The 26750-nt window shown below is 39.4% G+C and overlaps 1 protein-coding gene across 1 annotated transcript; it reads left to right on the forward strand.

Annotated features, from left to right (window-relative positions):
• Positions 1–806: 806 nt before the first annotated feature.
• adisspb (adipose secreted signaling protein b) lies at positions 807–24790 on the forward strand. Its single transcript, XM_079588975.1, has 6 exons — positions 807–1063; positions 4366–4464; positions 12508–12644; positions 18497–18635; positions 21600–21725; positions 23058–24790. The coding sequence occupies exons 2-6, from the start codon at positions 4446–4448 to the stop codon at positions 23156–23158; spliced, it is 522 nt and encodes a 173-aa protein (XP_079445101.1). The 5' UTR covers positions 807–1063; positions 4366–4445; the 3' UTR covers positions 23159–24790.
• The last annotated feature ends 1960 nt before the right edge of the window (positions 24791–26750 follow it).

Below are 26750 nucleotides of genomic sequence, written 5' to 3' on the forward strand. Positions count from 1 at the left end.
TATCGAAAGTTCGTCTACATCCTAAATAAAAGGAAGTAAGAATTATTTAGTTTTATTGTTAGATCTGGAATGGAAAGTTAGTCATCATCCGACATTCAAAAGGGAAGTGTGATAAAAGTTTATCATAAGTTTAAAATGTAAAGTTAAGATTTCTATGGTTAGTTACATAATTAATCTCCACCACAACTGTTTATTCACTTGTATTGACATAGAACATTATCGTTTGTATTATACAAATTGTATATAATCTCCCTAAAACTGTGAACTGAGTGAAGAGAATAATGTGTAAAGAAGGAAGTGGGGGGAGGAGGAACAAATGTGAAGGAAGCTTTCCCACAACACTCTGTGGCGTGTGGAGACAGTATATGTCCATATCGCAGGAGACCTGAGGCTCTGTTCGTCTTATATATAAATACAAATCTTAATAAACCACAGTTTACACCACAATAGTGCTTGCTGTTGAAAATGCACGAATAAATGGGTTGAATAAAGTGAATTATTTGAAAATGTGTTGAATTTAGTGTTGATTCAAGGCATTTTTTATCTCTCCCTAACAGGGTGGACTGGACATTTTTGATCTTCTGTTTCATTTATTTTGTTTCATAAATAGTTACATCTACCCGACCTTAACCAGAATATTGTTTCAAATGTTTTTCATCACCCTGCTGCTATCATGACTACACAAAAACTGAGTCTGATTTTCTACATTTTATGATGGCCAAAAGGCACCGAATACCAGGAATGACACTTTTTCCCTCAGTTGTGAGATACAAACGTTATAAAGTCCGAGTTATTACTGTTATTATGAATCACAACGCGTTGTTAACGCAGCGCAACAGCAGAAACCACGTGATTAACGCGGAAGTTGTGCTTCTATTAAGTGTGTGTGTGTGTGTGTGTGTGTGTGTGTGTGTGAAGTCGATCAGTCGCTCGCAGACCAGCAGTCGGGTGGTTCTGACTGGAGGTTTGGGTTTTTTGGCGGGTTATGTTTCATTTCTGTAACATCTTATGAAGTTATAGACTGTAATCAACCACAGCAGAAGCCCACTATCAATGAGAATAAGTGAGTATTTCAAGCCTTTTGCTTTTAAAAATGCAATGTCTTTCCATCGGTTCCGCTTTAAACGCGGTAGAAGTCAGTATTTCATAGTTTAATCGTCCGTGGAGTCTTTCAAGTCCCAAACCCCACAGATCTGCATTTCTGTCTCAGCATCAGCATCGGAAAGCTTCATTAATCGTTTGTAATGCAACAGACTGAATGCATTTTTGATGCATTTAAATAATATTTGCAACCTATAAGTTCAGGCTAGGGCTCATTCTTCTCAAAGTATTTTGCCTCAGGATAATCACAGTGTCCAATTAGCGAAGAATGCATGACTGACTGAAGCCACAGCAGATTCTCCTGGGATTTCGTGTTTTTCCAGATGGCTTTCAGGATTAAGATGCATGCCGAGTATGTTTAGGTTGTGAAGGGTGAACATGAGCATATACATGTCCTCGCTAAAGCAATCCATATGAGACATTGACCCAGTTTCCTCTCTCTGTGGCATGTTAGTACAGACCGAAAACTGGTTCATATCTGTTGCAGCGCTTGTGTTCACACTTCAGCAGAAGTGTGTGTGTGTGTGTGTGATGTAGCCTAGAGATGATGGAGGGAAATCTGTGCTTTGATATCGGATTACATGCGCAGTTGCGTATTATGTCTGCACTTCTTTTTCTAAATGTATTAAGTAATTTGTGAATATAGAAAAGGGGTAGACATAAATAATAATATATTAAGGGGCACACCCAACCACAGCTGCATGTTTTTTACTGTAGTTTCAACAGGATATTTTTCCTAGCATCTTAAACTTTAGTATAATATAATATTGGGTCTATTATAATAATAATAATAATAATAAAGTAAAAAGACTGAGTGAGTCAAGGATAGCATGTGTATTTGTGGAATTTGGAATTAGCAACCACACCCTTTGAAAAGTATGATTTAGTTATTGCATTTGGAGCACAAACATATTAGTTAATAACACTAGAACATAATGTGTTCATAGTGTTCATAACTAGAACACTAAATAACATTGATTGCAAATGCAATAAATCATTATTTCCTTGGACCTATTAACCATTTATGTACCAAATAATATGATTATTTTTGTGCAGTAAATGTTATAAATATTGTTGTGCACCAAATGCAATAATTGTTGCTGAATTTGCCATTTGATGCACAAAATGATTTATTGCAGTTTGTGCACAAAATAAATTAATGCATTTAGTGCGTACAAATGTTTATTACATTTGGTGCATAAACGTATTTCTAACATTTACTGCACAAAAAAATCATATTATTTGGTGCATACATGGTTATTGCAGTTATTGCATTTTATGCACAAAAAAAAAAAGATTGCATCTTGTACATAAAAATAGTTATTGGATTTGGTGCATAAAATAATTAGCTATTGCATTTTCTGCACAAAAAATATCTATTGCATTTTGTGCATTAAAAACAAGTTTATTGCATTTGGTGCACAAACAAATTGTTATTGCATTTGGTGCAATCGCTTCATCTGGGTGCGCACTGTGCAACAAATGCAGTAGATAAATAATTTGTTTACGTTCATAAGAAAATGTGATGGTGTCAAAAGTCACTGCTACAATGCCATTGTGTTGCTGAAGTATTCTGAGTGGTTGCTAAAAAATGTATAAATTAAAATTAATAGAGTTTCCATGATATTTCCGTCAGCTGTATCGTCTGCCTGGGGAAAACGTAAGTATGATTGCTTAGAAAAGTAACACACATTATTTACTTCTTCACTAACCCTTAAGCATAAGCAAAATAAATAGTGAGGCTTCCTTTTGAAACTGATTGTTTTCTACTGTCTACCTTCTGCAGTTTCTCTATATCTTTCATTATTCGGATAAACAGGCAGGAATAATCGTTCTTAAATGGCTAGTCTTGAGTGTTTTGTTATAATGAGAATAGCAATGATTATTATTTTTCTCTATGTCCCAGTGCTGAATGACTGCTGTGGTTATGAAGATCTGAGCTCTCTGCCACTTAATTACGTCATCAAGCTTTCTTCTCTCTGATGTGCGTTAACGTCTTGACATCCTGGTTCTTGCAGTATGTGTTTGACAGTAGATTTGATAGGCTTTCGTGAACAATACTAATACTACTCTCTCTCTCTCACTCGAGTTTTTCAGCTCCCAGTCCCCGGTGAATTAGGAAGTCCCTCCATATAATATTCTTTCATTCCAGTCACAGCGGTTTTCTAACGAGTTGCAGAAAGATGTGATCTGATAAAAGGCACATTCATCACCCAGAGGAATAAGAGTGGAGTAATCGAAAGACAAAGACCGTCTGAAACTTAAGAAACGCTGACCGTTCAAACATCATCTGCATAACAATTTTTACAGAGGTTGTGTGAGAAAAACACAGATTCTGGCGTGATTAAAAATGTAAAGTACGTCTGTGAAACACAGATTTCTCTAATGCTCGGTTCAGACTACACGATTTTGGCTTGATCCGTTTGACGTAGGGAGTCGTGGGGATTCGTAAACGACAATCGGTGTCAGGACGCAATCCTGTTGAATCGTAGGCTACGACGCAAGTTAATATAGAAGAGTAAACGTCATCAGCATGAGCTAGTGGTGAACAAACAGAGCAAGATGAATCAAACTTTGGCAATTGTGGTTTTTATGTGCGCTGGGAAAAAAAGAGGAGAATATGGACGTGGTCATGGCTTGAGAAAATGCCATGACAATCTTGCAAATTGAGCTTGAGGACAGTAGTTTTAAGTTAGCGCATGTCGCGTTGATCAATACGCCATTTCATGTTGCATGTTTATTGGCTAGTCAGTAGACGAGGGTTGCACTGAGAGATGATCGCAGGCTATCTTTGGTCGCAAGACTGACACAACGGGCGTCTTTTGAGCCTCTCTCACTGTAGATCCAGCGATTAGGATCCACGATGACAGAAATCAATCGCCACGATTGGCCATCTTTCGTCTGGGACGGCCCAAAACCATATGTGTACCGGGCATAAGAATCGGAAGAACTACTCAGTGATGCTTTAATCCAGCTCTCTTCCTGAGTGTTTTTTTTTCTTCATAATTCACTACTCTATGGTGAGTCTGTCCTGTTGCATTATGGTCCGTACAGCTGGCCGAGTTCACTGTGTGTCATGGAAACATGCGGCAGATTTAACAGAAGCAATGCAAGCCTCTTAGCGGTGTTAAGAGTATGATATTCCCCCACTCTTGGTTTTAAAAATCCATCTTTACACAATTTTTTTCTTCTTCTATATCATCTATCAGCTTCTGTTTATTGATTTCTCTTTTGTGTGGTTCTGCTTCTGTCTCTCTCTCTCAGGGTTGTTTTGAGGTCAGGTGATATCTACGATGAGGTCGTAACAGAAGATAATCCTGCGTTTGGTCCAGATTGATGCCAGTATGGCCACTGCTAAGAAAGGTACGTCTCTCTCTCTCTCTCTTTTCCACCCTCTCAACTGAAGGTTTTCATTTTTACATCAACTTTGTGTTTAATTTTTCAAATTGGCCAGAAATCAAAACTTTTTCTTTTTTTGGGTAAAGAAACTCAATTCCTCTGTGATTTATCAAATGCTATATATACTGTACTACTGCTGATGAATATATAAATGAATGTTATCATTAATTATTAGTGGTGCTTCCGTTAAATGCATTTTCTGTTTTATTCGAACTTTCTATTCATCAATGAACCCAGAATGTTTTTTTTGTTGTTTTTTTATCAGTTTATTGAGCGCAAATTTAGCTCTGCATCACAGGAATAAATTTAATTTCCAAAATATATTAAAAATGGAAACGTTATTTTAAATTGTAATAATTTTTCACAATATGACATTTTTTGGATCAAATAATGCAGCCTTGGTGAGCATAAGAGACATTATAAACTTGAAGTTTTGAACGGTAGTGTATGACAACTTTTAAAAATGCTTTTTAGGAAAGAAATGTAGGAAGTTGAATGCGCTTTTAATTTTCTTTTAAATAATAATCCCGATTCCCACCACACTGACTTTAAACTGCCTTTCAAAAATGTCAATCTGCTTATTATGATTTTTGACAACCTGCTGGTTTTTTCATTCTCAGGAATGAGGCTTCAGAGATTTTAATAAAGCGAGAACAATCATGAATTCTTGCTCAGTTGGTGGTGACTCAGCAGTTGCTAAACATGTGGGCTGTTTCTTATTATCAGGAAATGTGCGAGAGCTCGTGTGTGTGTTCTCACGTCTGTCTGAGAAGCCTTTCAGAGTCGTCGGAAACAGTCCCAAAAGACAATGTCTGGCTGCTGTCTTTCCACCACTTATTGTGGTAATCAATCCATCCTGGAGGCACAAAGATGGCCTCCATTTTGTTTTTGTGTATGAATGCGATAAAGTTTCATTTTGGATGAAGGCAGAGGGTCTGTTGTCATGCTGTGTATTGTTGCATCAGAACATCTACGGTTTCTTCAGCTCGGGCAGCTGTGCGACATTCACAAAGCATCTTCCAAACCAAGGCTGTGTCGTTGTGTATTAAAGCACAAAACTGACCCCAGAACAGCTTTTTTGGAAATGTCCTGTTCCTCAAGGGCCAGATTTCTCGCCGTTGCCATGGCTACGGTGTGAAGTTTTAGATGAGGTTCATAATCTAAACCTCTATACAGCACCACTGAGCATTCGCTTACTACAGAGTCTGTCGATCTCTGGTCGCTGCCAGACAGCAGCATTTCTGCTTTCAATAAGAAGAACGGAATTGCTTTTAGATCATTTATACATAAAGAACAAATATGATTTAGTCCAATCCACCTTTTCAGGCATTTATCAGACATTTGGGCCTTGAAAGTCATGGAGATAAATTCTTCTGGTCCTACTTGTTGAGGTCTTTCTTGGGTCCTGAAATACCGACTTAAATCACTTCTTATTCGGAACCAACATGCATAAATATATATATTTTGTTAACAGAAAAACCCGAGACTGAGACGATAAAATTAGACCCGAGTCTGACCCAACGGCATTTATTTTCTAACCCGACTGGACCCGAACGTAAACGGCATTGACGTGTCCAAGCCGCAGTCAGTCAGGTTAAATCCCGGTGTCCTTCTGACTGATTTGGCCGCTGCTCCATTACTTTCATTTATTTATTTACTTATTACTAGGGATGCACGAATCCAGATTTTTGGGGTTTGGCCGAATACCGAATCCACTGGTTAAGATTCTACCGAAACCTACTCCCATCCTCAGTCCATTAACACAGTAAACACATTAATGCCTTTGCCGTTCCTGAAGTTGCTGCATTTTGGCTGCGGTCTGTAGATTCCTTCAGGCACAACTCGTATTCTTTCGGATGTTTCATACGCAAATGTTTTAACCGCGTCAATGTTGTGTATTGTTTAGGGTCCTTGCCACTGCGAGATAAATCGGCATTGCAAATTGAACATGTAGCTCGACTTGAATCGCCTTCTTTTGACCGAAAGTACTGCCAAACAACACTTTTTCTGAGTTCCATGTTCACTTTCTCACAACTTACTGCATTCGCATGGTCCACCTACGTAAACACCTTCCCGTAATCAACGGCGGCGTGACGTCGACCAGCGTAGCGCAAGCCTAGGGTTCGATGGGAAAAAAATTCTAAGGTTCGGCAGAAACCAAACCCCGTCAAAAAGCCCAATATTCGTCCGAGTCCGAAACCGAATCCTGGATTCTGTGCATCCCTACTTATTACTTTATATTATTGCCTGCCCGATGAGCTGAGGAGAGCCTTTTCATAACTGTAAGCCATAATCATCAAAATTATAACAAATAAAGGCTTGAAATATCTCACTTTGCATGTAATGAGTCTATATAATATATTAGTTTCACCTTTTAAGTTGAATTACTGAAATAAATGAACTTTTGCACCATATTCACATTTTTCAAGTTTCACCTGTAGATGATGACGACGGGACGCAAGTCTGTCATGTAAAGTTATTTAGTGCGTTCGCATAATTGCAATGTGAAACCAAACCAAAACTTACTGAATGTATAAAATGTATCAAAACATGAACTTTGGTGCAGACTTTCAGGTGTGAAAACGCCCTTAAATAATAACATTGTTAAATGCCCAACATAGTTGAAAAGAATTTGGGTCGTCTCGGGTCCATTCGGAAAAAGCATAGTTATTTTAAATTACCCAATACCCAAGGCAAGTAATACCGAACCCGACCCGTGTCCGAGGTTCCCGGGTCGGACCTTGGGTTTTTGGATGGACCCGTGAAGTGTGGGGATAAATAAGAAGTTATACGATAATAAGCTTCTAGTCTGTTGTGCTCACAGGTTATTAAATGTAGGCTGCAGTGTCTATGCATCAAGTTTAAATCTAGATTTCCCATCTCCGTCCCAGGACAGTATTAAATGCCGTGTATATTCTCTGTGTTGGATATTACCTTGGTAATATCCAAGACCACGAGACACTAGTTGGCAGGTCTGTTAGTCGTGTGTGTGTGTTTATAGCCTCTACATTGGGCCAACCGTTGGAGTCCCATAACCTCTGTAATGAGGCCAATTATGTGATCACTCATACTACAAATGTCGTCCTGTCCCGTGCAGATTACATTACATTAGGTGTAATTTTACCTCTATGCCACATGACATACAGCTGCAGGCTAACACTGACCCTCCAGATTTCATTTTTATATTTGTAAAATATACTTGTACTAAAATATGCTCAAATATAGTTCTCTTAAGATTTATCTTAACTTTTCTGCATTTCACTTCTTCTCCAGTTTGTGTGATAATCGTTCTCATACTCTAAACTTGGCATTGTGCATTGCCAAATATTGTTGGCTATTATATGACTAATTGTTTGTGATTCTCTTAATTCATAAGTTACTTTGGATAAAATGTAAATGTACATGTTTATTGAAGCTAGTTTGAGTGTGAATGTGAAGTATCTTGGCGACACCATCTTGTTGTTTTATTACTCTCGTTTATGACTTCCTCTGAATCGTAAATGTCATTTATTTTTATTCGTAGCGCAGGGATCCAAAGAGTCCCTGATGTAATCAGCGGTATGTCTGTCAATGTCCGATCATTTCATGAGATGAGTCCCCAGTGCCGGCACTACATTATAGCCCACTCAGATTTAACAGCATATTGTGCGATTGCCATGTGTGATAAGGCACTTATTTGAATACTTTATAACTAATGTCTGTATTATTGACACTATTATTGTTGGTCAAATGGCCCAGTCTGTTGTGATTGGTCTACCGCTTATAGTGCATGTCTGAAACCAAACGGCCAATACCATATGTGACCCTGTATCACAAAACCAGTCACATGTGGCACGGGTATATTTGTGGCAAAAGCCAACAATACATATGCGTCAATACATTATGCCAAAAATCATGAGGATATTAAGTAAAGATCATGTTCCATGAAGATATTTTGTAAATATATAAAACATTTATTTTTGTGAGTGAATGCTGCACAATCGTGAACATAAATGAACAACTTTAAAGGAGATTTTCTCAATGTTTCGATGTTTTTGCACCCTCAGATTTCAGATTTTCAAATAGTTGTATATCAGACAAATATTGTTATATCCTAACAAATCATACATCAATGGAAAGCTTATTTACTCAGCTCTCAGTTGATGTATAAATCTCAATTTCAGAAAATTGACCCATGTGACTGCTTTTGTGGTCCAGGGTCACATTTCTTAATTTCATCCCTGGATCTTTCTCAGCACTTGATACACAGTGATACGAATGATGCCGTTGGTTTTTCCAGATCAAATCCAGCACAAGTCCTCTTCATTTTGAATTGCTTGAAGTTCAAAGTGGATTCACACAGCACTGAAAACAACTTCTCAACACGAACCAAACTCTTCCAGTCTCAGATACTGTACAACTAAAGTGTTCACGGGCAGCCAATGAAGACCATAGACTGGCTTTATGCAAATTTGTTACACACCTCTACATAGGTTTGTTCAGGAATTGAGTTTCAGGCAGTTCAGAATCACTTCTTTCTTTTAGGAGACAATAACTGCATTTATCGTGCTTTTTGATCTTTGAAACAGACCTTTTACATTGACAAACCGCTATATTACACATTAAATGGAAGATAATATCCAAGAAAGCCTAATAGGGGCACTTTAAATCATGTGGCTTTTTGTGAGAGGTGAGTTGTTAACATTATTTATTGAATCCTATCTAGAAACTAGAATATCTTGGAAGTGGGCTCTTTGACAAGTAAGAAACCTGTCGCTCAAACAGTGCAGCATGGCATTCAAATCTTGGGTCGATTCCCAGGGAGTGCATGAACTGATCAAATTTGTAACTTGAATGCAATTTGATTTGCTTTAGATAAAAGTGTCTACTAAATGCATGAATGTAAATGTAAGAAACCAGCAGAAGACTCTATCAACCACATAGAAATGCTCCGACAAACACGGTTAGCATGAGAAATCAGCATGCACGTGTTTTTCAGAAAATGTAATCTAGTTACTTTATAATTTAATTTAGATTCAAAATAATAATAAAACGTCACACACACACACAAAAAAGGAAATTTATTGTAATGTCTTATCTCCAAATTACAATAAAAGCAGTTTTTATTTTTTTTGGCAGAGGCTTTGAACAGTCATGGAGGATTTTAGAGTGAAAATGAAGGACAAATCCCCAAAGCTGATGTTCATTACGGTGGGCTTTGTGCTCTGTGGGTCCAGATGTGAGCATTTGGAGACCGTTCAAAAGTTTAGGGTTAGTATAAGATTCAAAAAGACACATTAAACTGACCAAAAATGACAGTGAACACATTTATAATGTTATAAAAGATTTCTGGAACTATACGGTTATCCGGACCACACGTGTGTCTTTTAGTCCCGTATAGTCATCCCTGATTGGTCTTAACCCCAGTGACGGGTAGGTTTAGGGGCGGGGTTAGGGGTAGGCCATCGTATGATTGGTCTTAACCCCAGTGACGGGTAGGTTTAGGGGCGGGGTTAGGGCTTAGGCCATCGTATGATTGGTCTTAACCCCAGTGACGGGTAGGTTTAGGGGCGGTCTTAGGGGCAGGCCATCGTATGATTGGTCTTAACCCCAGTGACGGGTAGGTTTAGGGGCGGTCTTAGGGGCAGGCCATCGTATGATTGGTCTTAACCCCAGTGACGGGTAGGTTTAGGGGCGGTCTTAGGGGCAGGCCATCGTATGATTGGTCTTAACCCTAGTGACGGGTAGGTTTAGGGGCGGTCTTAGGGGCAGGCCATCGTATGATTGGTCTTAACCCCAGTGACGGGTAGGTTTAGGGGCGGTCTTAGGGGCAGGCCATCGTATGATTGGTCTTAACCCCAGTGACGGGTAGGTTTAGGGGCGGTCTTAGGGGCAGGCCATCGTATGATTGGTCTTAACCCCAGTGACGGGTAGGTTTAGGGGCGGTCTTAGGGGCAGGCCATCGTATGATTGGTCTTAACCCCAGTGACGGGTAGGTTTAGGGGCGGGGTTAGGGGCAGGCCATCGTATGATTGGTCTTAACCCCAGTGACGGGTAGGTTTAGGGGCGGTGTTAGGGGTAGGCCATCGTGTGATTGGTCTTAACCCCAGTGACGGTTAGGTTTAGGGGCGGTGTTAGGGGTAGGCCATCGTATGATTGGTCTTAACCCCAGTGACGGTTAGGTTTAGGGGCGGTCTTAGGGGCAGGCCATCGTATGATTGGTCTTAACCCCAGTGACGGGTAGGTTTAGGGGCGGGGTTAGGGGCAGGCCATCGTATGATTGGTCTTAACCCCAGTGACGGGTAGGTTTAGGGGCGGGGTTAGGGGTAGGCCATCGTGTGATTGGTCTTAACCCCAGTGACGGGTAGGTGGGTAGGTTTAGGGGCGGGGTTAGTGGTAGGCCATCGTGTGATTGGTCTTAACCCCAGTGACGGTTAGGTTTAGGGGCGGTCTTAGGGGCAGGCCATCGTATGATTGGTCTTAACCCCAGTGACGGGTAGGTTTAGGGGCGGGGTTAGGGGCAGGCCATCGTATAATTGGTCTTAACCCCAGTGACGGGTAGGTTTAGGGGCGGGGTTAGGGGCAGGCCATCGTATAATTGGTCTTAACCCCAGTGACGGGTAGGTTTAGGGGCGGGGTTAGGGCTTAGGCCATCGTGTGGTCCGGATAACCGTGTAGTACCAGATTTCTATTTCAATTTAAAGGCTTTTTAACTTTCTATTCATCCCAAATCTTAGAGAAAAAGGTTTCCACAAAATGCAGCACAACATTTTTGAAAACAACTTTTTCAATATTGCCAATCGAAGCGAATCAGAATATAAGAATGATTTCTGAAAGATCATGTGACACTGAAAATTCATCTTTGAATCACAAAAATAAATTGCATGTTAACATATATTCAAATAGAAAACACTTTTATCAAATAAATGCAGCTTTGGTGAGAATAGAGACTTCTTTTAAAAACACACCAACTTTTGAATGGAAGTGAATTTACTACAATAATGTAACTACTGTACTTGAATATGTGGGTTCTCAAAAGCAGTTTTACACTAATCCTGCAACACAAATGGATTTTAATAGAAGAATTGGCATTGATCTCGCACTTTAGTTCAAGACCTGGTGTGATCTGTGTGTGAGAAACACACCCCTGAAGGCCTGGCTTCCTGCTTTATTAAATCAGACTGCAAAAGAGGAGAGCCGGGAAGAACATTGCTAGGGATTTTCTTTCTCTTTTTTTAGTTTTGATATTTTTAGTGCTGGTGCTGTAATTGGCACATTGAATGTGCTGAAGGTGTTAGACAGCTTGCACTGTAAAACCCTCTCAGAAAAGATGCATCTTTTTAATTTAATTAACTCCTGCTTTCTGGTTTCATTTTGTTGTGCTCCATCTAGCCGTTTTTGAATGCATGAACACATCTTAGACATAAACATCCCCTAAAAACACAGTGAACCTAAAGCCAGTTTTCAATCCCTAATAAATCCTGTGGGAAAGAGACTGAGAGACAAACTTGAAAAATAAAAATAAAAACCGTTTTGTTAGGCTTAATACTCATAATGTCATTTCCTGTTGTCAAAATCATTTTTAATTCCATTTTTAGGTTAAAATAAAAAATTAAAAAAACATCCAAGTGTTTTTAAACTGATTTAAAACACTTTCAATTGAATGTAAGCCCACTCTGCTGTAACTTTCTTTGATTAAAGAAATTAAATTATTTCGTTATTTAAAATACATTAGTCTATGAATTTTGGCAGAAAACCTTCTAAATGGAAATTAAGTTTTAAATTGAATGTAAGCCCATTTTGCTGTAACTTTCTTTGATTTAAGAAATGAAAAGATCTCTGATATTAGACGGAAGGTCTTTCAGGGTTTTCGGGTGTCAAATGGCATGGTTGATTTGAATAATTGCAACTTTGAAAGCTTCTTGTTGAGCATTTTTCATTCAGCGCCTCTCAGTGTGGATGTGTGTAAATCTGTGGGCAGTGTGTAATTAGCGCAGCTGTAAGTGCTTTGCTTTTGTTCTTCTGCAGCGTCGTCTAAGACGGGGGGTGTTCGCTTCGCTGAGGAACCGGCCGCCGCCGCTCACTCGCACGTGCATTTTGACGAGAAACTGCACGACTCCGTCGTCATGGTGATACCCGAATCAACCGGGAACTTCCTGGTTAAGGTGAGCGAGTTATATAGCTGAGGTTATTCATTAGCCTTATTTGATGGTCTTTAGTCAAGTATAGGAGTTCATATTACAGGACGAACACAGAGTTTATTTCTCAGCTCACATCAATTCTTTAGCTTCTTTGTTATTATGCCTTGTTATGTGAAGGCATTGACAGAACTCATGCCAAGAGCTGCACCTGGAATTTGAAGAGCGCGAACGGGATCAGGAAAAGCCAGATTGGTTGCATATGAGCTCCACAGGTCAATATGTCAGAGCATGTGATCTAACCGCTCGCCCACGGCTGTGATGACACTATTTTTAACTCCTGATTAGTTGTTCCATAACCTTTTGATGCCTTTTGAATCTTTTGAATTTTTTTTTTGTGTGTGTGTGCAACTCGTTTTACAATGTGTGAAGCTGAATAATATCGCAAATCATGCGGCTTGCTCGAGAGAGAGGTGTGTTACCTTTCTAAGGAATGGGTTCAGTATGAAATAAACAACAATGGCCTAACAACCACATAGCAACATGGTAAAAGAACGTTGGATGCAGGGTCCGAAATTAACTTTTTGGCTCACCTGCCACGGGGACTGGTAGATGAAAAAATCCACCAGCCAAGCATATTTTTTACCGGCCAAAATAATAAACAGCCTTTTTGTGTCACATATACATTAATTTCAGTACATTTAATTGAGATAATAAGGTATTATGTTGAATACAAACAAAAAATTGTCCAGAGCAAAATTTGAAATGTAGGCTATAATAATTTTTTTATTTTTTATTTTACACACACACACACACACACTCTCAGTCTTTCTCTCTCTCTCTCGTTTGTTGAAAGGAATGGCTACTGTTCATTTAGCTGTTCATAATCTGTCCATTACTGTTCACACACATTTCTGTCATTTTCTATCTGAAGCTATTGCCTGCAACATTGAAAACTCCGGTCTCTTGTGTTTAGCGCGAAAGCTCACGGACAGTCGTGCCGTGTACCAGCTGCTTTGAAGCGAATATCAGTTTAACTGACTCGTAACGTGTGCAATATCTCACGACCTCCCGAGTGTCCGAACATTTTATTTTATTATTTATTCGCTAAACGGAAAATCTACCAGCATTTGGCGCTTGGCGGGTGTTAATTTCGGATGCTGAAGACAGCGCTTAGGAGACGGTGAAGCTGAGAGAGAGAGAGCGCGCGCGCGACCGGGACTCGCTCTCTCTCTGCTCGTTCTTCAGTTAAACATGCGCCCCTTCACACGCGCAGCAGTTCGTCTACATTCGGCTACTCACCGATCAGATAAGACTATGGCGGGACAAACATTTTATTAAAAACATTTTATTACATTACTATTTTGGTATGAACATTCACCCGCCAGTGTGGCGGATAGCCTTTTGAGATTTACTCGCCAAATGGAAAATCTACCCGCATTTGGCGCTTGGCGGGTGTTAATTTCGGACCCTGGTTGGATGTATGGATGGATGTATGTATGGATGGATGGATGGATGTATTGGATGGATGGATGGATGTATTGGATGGATGTATTGGATGGATGGATGCTTGGATGGATGTATTGGATGGATGTATTGGATGGATGGATGGATGGATGGATGGATGTATTGGATGGATGTATTGGATGGATGTATTGGATGGATGTATTGGATGGATGTATTGGATGGATGGATGCTTGGATGGATGGATTGGATGGATGGTTGGATGCTTGGATGGATGGATGGATGCTTGGATGGATGGATGCTTGGATGGATGGATGCTTGGATGCTTGGATGGATGGATGGATGGATTGGATGGATGGTTGGATGCTTGGATGGATGGATGCTTGGATGGATGGATGCTTGGATGGATGGATGGATGCTTGGGTGGATAAATGGATGCTTGGATGGATGGATTGTATGGATGGATGTATGGATGGATGCTTGGATGGATGGATGGATGGATGCTTGCATGGATGGATGGATGTATTGGATGGATGGATGGATGTATTGGATGGATGGATGGATGTATTGGATGGATGTATTGGATGGATGGATGCTTGGATGGATGGATTGGATGGATGGTTGGATGGTTGGATGCTTGGATGGATGGATGGATGGATGGATGCTTGGATGGATGGATGCTTGGATGGATGGATGGATGGATGGATGGATTGGATGGATGGTTGGATGCTTGGATGGATGGATGCTTGGATGGATGGATGCTTGGATGGATGGATGGATTGGATGGATGGATGGATGCTTGGGTGGATAAATGGATGCTTGGATGGATGGATTGTATGGATGGATGTATGGATGGATGCTTGGATGGATGGATGGATGGATGCTTGGATGGATGGATGGATGGATTGTATGGATGGATGGATGCATGGATGGATGGATGCTTGGATGGATTGGATGGATGGATAGATGTATTGGATGGATGCTTGGATGGATGGATGGATTGGATGGTTGGATGGATGGATAGATGTATTGGATGGATGCTTGGATGCATGGATGGATGGATGGATGCATGGATGGATGGATGCTTGGATGGATGGATGGATGGATGGATGGATGGATGGATTGTATGGATGGATGGATGCATGGATGGATGGATGCTTGGATGGATGGATGGATGTATTGGATGGATTGTATGGATGGATGGATGCATGGATGGATGGATGGATGGATGGATGGATTGATCGATCGTATGGATGGATGGATGCATGGATGGATGGATGCTTGGATGGATGGATGGATGTATTGGATGGATGCTTGGATGGATGGATGGATTGGATGGTTGGATGGATTGTATGAATGGATGGATGGATTGGATAGATGGATGGATGGATGCTTGGATGGTTGGTTGGATGGATGGATGGATATTTATATTTGTTTAATTTTGGAAGAAAAAAAGATTGGATAGTAAATAGTCTAATGTTTTTGTTTATTGGTATGTTATTATGATGACTCTTTTGTTTTTGTTTTTAATTAACACACAAAAATGGAGTGTGTATTATGAAAGTAAACAAGGTCTGTTTTGTTGTGACAGTTCACTGTGCACAAGTTGCTGTTGTTGTGAGAACAGTGAGTTTTTGAATATATTTGATGGCACAGAGAGACTCAGTCTTTTCATTCCTCCTACTCGCAAATATCTGAGACAAGATAGACAAACATGCTCGCGTAGCGTTCACCCCACAGTGGGTGTCATATTCTGTGACTCTTTTCATCGCACATGCTCTCGCTCCCTCCATCTGACTGCCCCGTTACTGCCCTGCGTTGCCATGGAGACCGCAGTATATGAACACCTGCACCTCTGGACTGTCTCTCGGTTCGATTATTATGTTTTGATGAGGACTCTGGTCCGATTAGACGTCATGTGATTCTGTCATCTTTCGCTGAGACCCAGATGCAGTTTCAAGGTTTCCTGGCATGAGTTCTGTCACTCTCTTTCCCACCAGAGCTCATTAGTTTATAACCCTCAAATTATTATCCCATTTTGCTTCCTTATATTCAATAAGTAATGAACATTTAATCTGACAGAATATTTTTGCCGTTTCATCCAGTTAGCGGATCATATATTAGATATTATTTAATGTCTTCTGCACCTACAGTTCATTCCATTCATAAATTATTCAACTATCATGTTATAAATTATCATTTAGCTCTAAATTCATCAAGATATGTTGACTATATTTTCATCATTGATCAGTCAAGGCAGATTCATTTTATTAATAATATCAGCAAACTATGATGTCATCATCAATTAAGCAATCAACTATGTGTAACGAGGATGACGAATGTAGTATTTAATGTAGGTTACTCTACAGAGGTTAAATTCAGACTAGGTTCGGCTCTGGGAGGATTTAAGAGTACAAGGGTGGACCAAATCAATTTCAGATAATTACCAGCCGGCAATTTTATTTACAATAATTCGCATTCAATATAAACAATATTCTCACAGTTGACTCTTTGTCTGGTTTCCACTCAACACTATGAACCAACAACAAAATGATTCATATCAAACCCGAAGTTGAATGTGAATACCAAAAATGAAATAAAATAAAATGAAACAAAATAAAACACAGTCTCAATAATTTGTTCTGGATCCTTTGTATATAAAGTGCTCAATTGTCTATATGTATAAAACTCAAATGTTCATGTGTAAAGCTCCAATGGTCATGTGTGTGTGTAAAGAGCTTCAATGTCTTTGTGTGTTAAGGCCTTTTGTGTTGCTACCCGGTTAGTATGTATGTGCTTAGCTCTCTTGTGTGCATCCGTGATGGACCACGATGATTCTTTAAGTAGCAGATCAGGGTCTGGCTCGCCGTTCAATTCACCTTTGGCTAAGCCCCGCCCCCCTTAGTTACTGTTGCTACCTCCGACAACTTCATCTGGGCTCTGGTTTGGTATCAACATGGCTTATGCTGTGACAGCTCTTCCTGCTAAAATTTTATCAAACTTTTATAAAGCAGCAAATAAAGTGTCCGATTGAAGTAGGCAAAAGTGTCTGCAGTGTGCGTTTAAAGGCTTTATTCAAGACATACGGTGAAACGCGAGCAACAACAAGGCATCCAAATACAGGCAAAAGCATAACGGTCACAGTCAAACAATGAACCAGAACCACCGCATATCCTAATCGAGACGGAGGCTGTGACTCACAATATCAGGAGCAACACTGTTCATGCAAAGCTGGGTAGGTCTCTATTCACTTCTATAATCGTTATTATTTACAAAGCAAACGGACTACGCGAGTATAAAGTTGTATTTATTAGCAGCGTGTGCTAGCGTATCAACAATTAGGGCAGAGAACCGAAATCATAAATCTAATCCAGCATAAAACTGTCTAACTATAACTTCACAGTAAGGTTAAAAGCTAAATGTATCTTAGAGCACAAAAGTGTGTTGTTGATCCTTGAGGGGTTTCGCTGACTGAGGACGTCCACACAGTTTAATCCAAAGACGACACTTGTCAGTATTTAACTTCGGTTTTGGGAAGGGGAAAAAACGGATACCCCCCTCCAACCTCTCTGGGAAACGCGTATCTGTGTTACAAATGCCCCCGGCACAACGTTTAACCATATTTTTTTATAAAACGACGACGTAATAGCCTGCCGAGACCAAAAATATGAGCCGCCTGCGTTGAAGTCAATGGAGCGCCGTGAAAAAGTGTCGGACCCTCTGTGGGAGCTCGTTCTTGGCTGCGCTGTGATTGGTCAATATACATTCTAGGGCGTGGCTTAGCCAAAGGCGAATTGGTAGATCACTCAAACCGAATCAGCATTCAAAAAAAACCAATCAGAGTTCTTGTAAAAGAAAAACCAGTAACCAAAAGCATTAACCGGTTGTCTTCCTCAGCAATAGGATAAATAAACGACCTCGACGATTAATATGACTCTTTATAAAGAATATGCACATTGAACCGAAGAAACAAATGAAAAGTAGATCGTCTTTGCAGCTACGCGCAAACCTCGTGCGTACATATTCAGCAGGCTTCTTCATCTGATTTTTAACATACGTTGACTCTCAACATACCACAGCGTCAACCGCCCTCTAGAGGTTAATGATAGTACTGCACCTAAAATGCAGAAACTTCCTTTTATGGTATATAAATCAACCGTAGTTACAAATAAATATACTTTAGGACTAGGAATAAAGGAAAACTACGAATGTTAAATTCGAAAGGGTTACATCTGATTCATGAATTTGTTAATAATAAGTAAACTATGATTCATAAGATTATTTCATCAGTTAGCTAAGATTTAATTAACGTGAACTTATTATCACAGTAAACCATGATCTTCATCAAAAGTAGCAGCTTGACTCGTATCATCATAGATAACTCATAACCTCTCTGCTTCTCTCGATCTCCTCAGGTGGGCTTCCTGAAAGCGCAGCACCGATATGAGATCGTGTTCACACTGCCTGAGGTGCCAGAGCTCGGGAAAGACGTGTGTCCAGCCCCGATCCCCAATCCAAACCTGCGGATCACTAATATAACCGCGTCCTCAGATGGTACGTCCCATCGCTTTCTGACTGAACACGCTGATGAAGAAACGTTAGTTCTGGTGTTTGGTGGCTTATTGAAGGGATTCACAAACTTTTGTCAACCCTTTGACCTAAAATTATTTAAGTTAATATTTCAATAATTGAATGGTCACATGACGTGCTGGTTTGTTTTTATCTTAAATATTTCTAACTTGACATTTTTATGATTTCATTGATCATTAGGTTTTTATATTAATTATTAGCTTTTCATAACTCGTCAACACTTCAGCCCTGCAGTCCCCTCACGGATTTAATGCAATGACATGCATTTTTAAGTGTCCAAGTTCTTTACGAGCCTTTTGAATGTTAGGATGGATGGATGGAGGTTGGATGGTTAGAGCAATGGATGATTGGGTGGATGTTAGAGCGATGGATGGATGGAGGTTGGATGGATGGATGGTTAGAGCAACGGATGGATGGTTAGAGGGATGGATGGTTAGAGGGATGGATGGTTAGAGGGATGGATGGATGGTTAGAGGGATGGATGGATGGTTAGAGGGATGGATGGATGGTTAGAGGGATGGATGGATGGTTAGAGGGATGGATGGATGGTTAGAGGGATGGATGGATGGTTAGAGGGATGGATGGATGGTTAGAGGGATGGATGGATGGTTAGAGGGATGGATGGATGGTTAGAGGGATGGATGGATGGTTAGAGGGATGGATGGATGGTTAGAGGGATGGATGGATGGAGGTTGGATGGATGGATGGTTAGAGGGATGGAGGTTGGATGGTTAGAGCGATGGATGGATGGATGGATGGATAGATAGAGGTTGGATGGATGGATGGTTAGAGCAATGGATGGATGGAGGTTGGATGGATGGTTAGAACAATGAATGGATGGTTAGAGGGATGGATGGATGGAGGTTGGATGGTTAGAGCGATGGATGGATAGATAGAGGTTGGTTGGATGGAGGGATAGAGGTTGGATGGATGGATGGTTAGAGCAATGGATGGATGGAGGTTGGATGGATGGTTAGAATAATGAATGGATGGATTGTTAGAGGGATGGATGGATGGTTAGAGGGATGGATGGATGGTTAGAGGGATGGATGGATGGTTAGAGGGATGGATGGATGGTTAGAGGGATGGATGGATGGTTAGAGGGATGGATGGATGGTTAGAGCAACGGATGTTTGGATGGATGGATGAAGGTTGGATGGTTAGAGGGATGGATGGAGGATGGATGGATGGTTAGAGGGATGGTTGGATGGTTAGAGGGATGGTTGGATGGTTAGAGGGATGGTTGGATGGTTAGAGGGATGGTTGGATGGTTAGAGGGATGGATGGATGGATGGTTAGAGGGATGGATGGATGGAGGGATAGAGGTTGGATGGATGGATGGTTAGAGCAACGGATGGATGGAGGTTGGATGGATGGATGGTTAGAGGGATGGATGGAGGTTGGATGGATGGATGGTTAGAGCAACGGATGGATGGAGGTTGGATGGATGGTTAGAGCAACGGATGGATGGAGGTTGGATGGATGGATGGTTAGAGGGATGGTTGGAGGTTGGATGGATGGTTAGAGCGATGGATGGATGGATGGATGGATGGATATTTATATTTGTTTATTTTTGGAAGAAAAAAGATTGGATAGTAAATAATATATTTATATTATGTTGTTGTTTATTGGAATGTTATTGACTTTTTTAATTAATACAGTGTTTTATGAAAGCATTTAAGTGTGTCTAGACCCCCCCCACCCCCCACCCCCCCAAATAAACTATGGTTGAGATGTACGTCCCCTTAAGAATAAAATCTCACGAGAGTCATACAGGATATTCCAGTGAAAGGCTCTCAGATCCGGTTTCAACCAGTTATTTCTAAGAGTTTATTTAATGTGAACGGATGAGCAAGTGCTGTATGAGGAAAGCATGATCACAAAAGATTCTTCAGCGCGTATATGTGTTCTTGAATAGGCAAGTCGCACACGCTCTGAGTGCTGTTGATCTGATGACCAAATAAAAACCATGTTTTTAAAAACGTACTTGCAGGTATTAGAATAACAAAGCATTTATGGGTTATTCAGTGCGCAGCTAAATAGCTTTTAGGCACATATGGACAACATTTGGTGAATTTAAAGGTTAAGTGTGTCATATTCAGTGCTTAATACCTTCTAATATTGCAGTTTAATGTGTGTTTAAAAACTGGAGGCGCAGGACAGTGGTCGTAGTTGGCTTTCTTTTAACACGACTCTGCCTTCAAAAACAAAAACTTCATCTTTGACACACATTGGATTAGCATATTTTTAGGCGGTTATGCACAAAAGTTAATTGGATGACTTATAAGTGTAAAACATTAGTTTTTTTGTACATTCACAGATGGTTGTAAATCTTGAATATATGCTAGGCTTGTTGTTGTAAGACTCGGATTTGTCATTGACCATTTGTCATTTTAATGTTTTGTGTATATCTTTTTTTAAATAGCATAAATAATATTTAAGTGTTGTGTGGACCCCAGGAAGACTAGCGGTGCTCTTGGGCATCACCAAATAAATAAACATTTTAAAAAATCTAACGCATGTTTACATAGACAAACAATTGATAAAACTGCAATAGATTGCCTAAAAGCATTATTTGTGAACGACCACTTAAACATTAATGCTTAAACTTAGACTTATTAATACTGTGAGAGTCCCAACATGTCCACTTCTGTCTCAGCCAATCGTGTTAGTTTGGGGGCGGGGCTACCTGTCTGCCACTGAAATGACAGCTCACATCAGCTTTAGGCATTTTCCATTGCCGTGATAGATCGTGTGCGCATGATTCCAGGAAATGCTGAATAAACATCAGACAGGAGATGTGTCCATTAATGGATACACACTCGTCCAGCTGAACTCATGTCACCAGAGCTAAACAAACTCACATCATTCATGTACAATGCCTGGAGATGAACCTGTGTAATGATGTTCCTCTGTATCTGTGTTCAGGAGGTCTGAGGGTGACGTGTGAATACATGGCCCATCAGGAGGGAGTGATGTGTGAGGAGGTGCAGATTCTTAGTGAGAGCAAAGAGGACGCGTGTGTGAAGGTCAAAGTTCACGCCCGTGTCATGGGTAAGTGACCGATCTTAACAGCCAAACTGGCTAATAACTGAGAGTTATGGTTGTTGTGATATTTTGGGACACTGTTTAAAGGCACATTGTTAAAGGATGCCCTGAATGAAGGAGATCACATGTGAGGTTGTTTGCTGCCCTCTACTGGCGTTCTGGAGTAAACCTTTATTAAAGGAATATTCCAGGAGCAATACAAGTTAAAGGGATAGTTCACTGGGAAAAGAAAAAAATTATCACTCTCAACTTGTTCCAAACCTGCATGAGTTTCTTTCTTCTGTTGAACACAAAAGAAGATATTTTGAAGAATGTCATAACCTGACAGTTGACGGCACACAAAGTATTTTCTTCCTGCTATGGAAGTCTATGTCTGCCATCAACTGTTTAATTACCAACAATCTTCAAAAAATCTTCTTCTGTGTTCCAACATGAGGCAGAATTTTCTTTATTTTTTCGGTGAACTATCCCTTTAAGAAAATTTGTGGCATAATGTTCATTAGCACAAAATAATTTCAACTTTTTTCATAATAATTCATAATAATTTAAGCAAAAATCTTGAAATGGAAGCAAAAGTTTTTTTGTTGTTGAGGGATTTAAAGCATAAATGTGAAGCGTATCATTCTTAAAAGTATTTACATGAATTCTTCAGTTAAAATGTGCATATTACACTACTGTTGGCAAGATTTTTAAAGTCTTTTCTCACCAAGGAAGCATTTATTTGAACCAAAATACAGTAAAAGCCGTAATACTGTGAATTATTATTATTACAATCTCAAATAACTGTTTTCTATTTGAATATATTTTAAAAAGTAATTTATTCCTGTGATAAAAGCTGCATTTTCAGCATCATTACTCCAGTCTTCAGTGTCACATGATCCTTCAAAAATCATAATAATGATGATTTGATGCTCAAGAAACATTTCTGATTATCATCAATTTTTAAAGCTTCATATTTTTGTGAAAACTGATGCATTTTTTTCAGGATTCATCATTTTTGTAATCGTTTTAGGGTTTATGGGGTTGTCAAATTGAAACTTTAGACCGAAATTTCCCTCATTAAAATCATGTTTACATATTGAGTATTTGACTTTGGAAATGAATGGGGCCTATTTTTGTCAAATGTAAGTGATTAATCTCCAGATTTTTGCAATTTTTAAAGAAATGGAGGAACAAGTCAAAATAATTTTTTTGTTTTAATAAACATTATGCCACAAATGCTCGCGATTGAGCTTAACTTGTACTGACGGCAGCATTTTAGAAGTTAAAAGCGCCTGTTTTGTGCGACGGCGATGCTGTTGAATTGATAACGTTCACTTTAGTGCCTGTTTTCCTCAGACCGTCTCCACGGGACTCCGATGCTGCTGGAGGGCGTGCGGTGTGTGGGAGCCGAACTCGAGTACGACTCTGAGCAAAGCGACTGGCAAGGCTTCGACTAAACGCCTGAACACACTTCTTCCCTCTCAGTGCCACTTTCTGCTCGAAAACACACTGTGGTCACTGGCTTCTTTGTACTGTTACAATGGAATGCAGGAATGATCTGTCGTTTACTGTAGCTCTCTGTGATTTGTCGTTTTTCAGGTTTGGAGGGGGGAAAAAAACAATCAAATAGTGTGTTTTGCTCTGAATTCTAGTATTATTTTAGATGAAACGAATATAATATGCTTTTATGTCTGTGTTACTGAACTTTCTTGCTCGAATCTGTGTGATTTTAAACTCAATCTAGGGCGATGCTTGTGCTCACTGTGAATCAGCCTCTTGTTTGTACCAGTAGGGGGCGCTGCTGACCACAACATCAAACTTACATGTTGCACCATGAACTTTATCGCATTGTGTCTTAAAAGTGTGAATGTTTTATGAACTGAAATTGATTTGGTAATTATTTACTCGGATCAAATTTTTCATTTTAGATCCATGTTTGCCCTGTTATATTTTAATAAGATCCTCACTTTAAGGGCTGTTCATACATCTTTTTATGTGTAACATTGGTCTGTTTTGTAGAGCCGAAGTGCCTGAACTCATAAACATTCTTAGTTTGTTTGACTGATGCCAGTAATGTGAGCCATTAAACACGGAATGTTTGCAGCGTAGTATTGTATGGAGCCCCTGAAAATATGAGATGGGAATTAAATCAAGTCAATGCTTTTGTGTTCAGTCGTACGCCAATGTGGCGCGAGAAAACATGAGATGGAAGGAAAAATAACGTCAATAGGCTACTTTTGTGCAAAAAAATAAATTAAAAAAAATCGCTGAAAACTTTGTTTCCTCGCAAAAAATTTTTTTTTTTACAAACTTTTTATTCGCTCAGAAAATCTTTTGAGCTCTTTGCTCAGTTTGCGAGCGAACGCAAAACATTTAAAAGGGCGCAAAAGCGTTGATATTTGTCAATATTTGTTGATTTTTCCTCCCATCTCAAATAATTTTCCTTCGCCATGTTCCTGTGGGCTTTTTACTCTAGCAAATGTATTTTGTTCCCTCTCAAAAACTTTTCCGTTCCACCGAGAAGCTTTCGCGGCTTCGAGCGTAAAACCTTTGTGTTCTTTGCTAGCGAATGCAAAGTTCTCAGAGGAACGCAAACATTTGTGAGAGAACGCAAAAGCATTGACAAATACTTGTTTATCCTGTATCATATTTTCCTCTTCATCGTGTCCGTTGTAGCTACTGTATGTCCATTGAACTGCATTTACGGATCTCTGTAAAAGTGAAAGCTTCTTTTCAAAGGCGTCAAACCCTCCAAAAAAGTCTTCACAGAAAAGGGATTTCTCCCCGAGCAAATAATACGGTTGACTCTTCACTTTTGAGAGCTTTTTTTTCCCCTGTGTCTTACTGTTATTATTTTTTACTCTCAAATAAAATTGACTTGTTGACTTGAAATGCTTTTATAATAATCAGTGTGTGTTGTAGTTAGTGAATCATTGCATTGAACAGCCACTAGTGGTCAGTGTACTCTAACTAATGGATCTATTCACGGTTTAGGATTGAACTTCTGGTGTTGTATTGGTAATTGATAAATGTACAAAAAAAGGTTTGATCATGCTTGATAATCAAATAAATAATGAATATACAAATGCACCAATGTCCATGTATTTTCCAAATAAGTGAAAGACATCCATGCATAAAACTAAATAAGCTCATTGTCTCGTGAGAACAGGTGAGATGAGATGAAAAGCTGACAGGTGAGCGTTCATTTAATGTGAAACTATTATTTCTGAAGGAGCTTTAACTTCATTTCAGTCTTATTTTCAATTCATCCTGAAATGTATGTATCATTATTTCCATATAGGCTATGTGCAAAATATATATTTTTTAAATGTAATCCTCAAGATGTGGGTAGCTACGTTTAGAGAGCAAACATCCATTATTCACGTAACCAAAACTAAATTAGTAGCAAATCAGAATAATTTAAATAAGGTTATTGCATTTCTAGAGCCGCGGTAGGTGTATTATTTTTAATCATGCACTGATGATTCTGGTTAAGTAAATACTACAGCAAATGTACCTGGATAAGGCAATAATTTAAAAAACAAAGTAAATTCTATATTAGTAGCCTATTCAATCTAAACCTGTAAATATCAACGTAAAATTAAGTAAAATACTCAACTTTTTGACAGGGTGTTCCCATCATGCACTTAGGCATGACAAATTAATAAGGTTGCATTTTTCACTGTTTCACAGCTGTGTTTACACTGTTTTATCTTTGCCATCGTTTTAGGTTTAGTAACAACATCTGTTCATTTTATACTCAAAATGACACATTAATCCTCAAAAATGATCCGACGAATCTTACCGTTATGTGAGGTCTTTGTGTTCGGGTTGGTATTACTTCTATTATGTAGTAGGTTACTCACAATATCTAGGCTACAGTTTTATTTACTTAGATGTTCTAGTAAAGCATTCACTTTAAAAGCATGGTCTAGTTTAAAGTTATATTGTTTGAGTAAAATGAAGGCCTGCTTGAAACAGAGTAGCCCATATTGCAAAGTAATCTGGCCAAGTTAAAGTTACTTATTTTTCTTTTTTTAACTTTACTTAATTTAGATTGTAATACCATATGTGAAATGTATCGAGCAGCCTATAGGGACATGGTGAAGAAAAGGAATATGAGAGGAGAGGAAAAGTTATTTGCCAATGCTTTTGCTTTCTCTCGCAAGTGTTTTGCGTTCGCCAGAGAAAGTTTGCGTTCGCCTGCTTAACTCTTTGCGTTCCCCGGAGAAACTTGCGTTCACGCGCAAAGAACGCAAAGTTTCTCGAGGGAACGCAAAACATAAGCATTGACTTATTATTTTTCCTCCCCTCTCATCATTTTCCCCAACACTTTGTCCCATTGGGGGCTCCGTAGAAATTTATGCTACTTAAAAAATCTGCGTGCAAAAACTTTGCAGAAAGAAAAAATGAAGTAGGCTATAAATTATAGTCCAAATCTGACACCCTAACATCTCATTTTCACCTGTCCAATGACAAAGAGAGAATGGTATTTTATCTCGAGCCCGAATCAGCACGTCAAGATTTGTCAGTCATTCGTTGTCAAGATCTCTCCCCTCAGGGAAACAGTATTGTCTCTATGCCCGAGTGTCACTGTACCTTTGTGCGTCTCAGTGATATCTAACACTGATGGACTGAAGCAGAAAACTCTGCTTAAAGCCAAATGCACTCTTATAATCTTAGTTTTGTGAAGATGTGGCAGCTTCCTCGTGATAGTGCAGTGTACAGCTGGTTTGAGCTGCAGCGCCTTTGCACTATTGCGTTGGTTATCATTATTGAAACGCAAATTATAATTCGCCCAAAAAAAAAGAAAGAAAATCCTGTCATCATTTACTCACCCTCAAGTTGATCCAAACCCATGAATGTCTTTGTTCTGATCAACACAAAAGAAGACATTTTGATGGATGTTTGTTACCAAACAGTTGATGGACCCCATTGACTTCCATATTATGGGAAAAAAATACTATGGAAGTAAATGGCTGTACCGTCAACTTACCGACATTCTTCAAAACATCTTCTTAATAAATTCTAAAATAAATTCATACAGGT

Source organism: Phoxinus phoxinus (genome assembly GCF_949152265.1).
Source record: "Phoxinus phoxinus genome assembly, chromosome: 2".
NCBI lineage: Eukaryota > Metazoa > Chordata > Actinopteri > Cypriniformes > Leuciscidae > Phoxinus > Phoxinus phoxinus.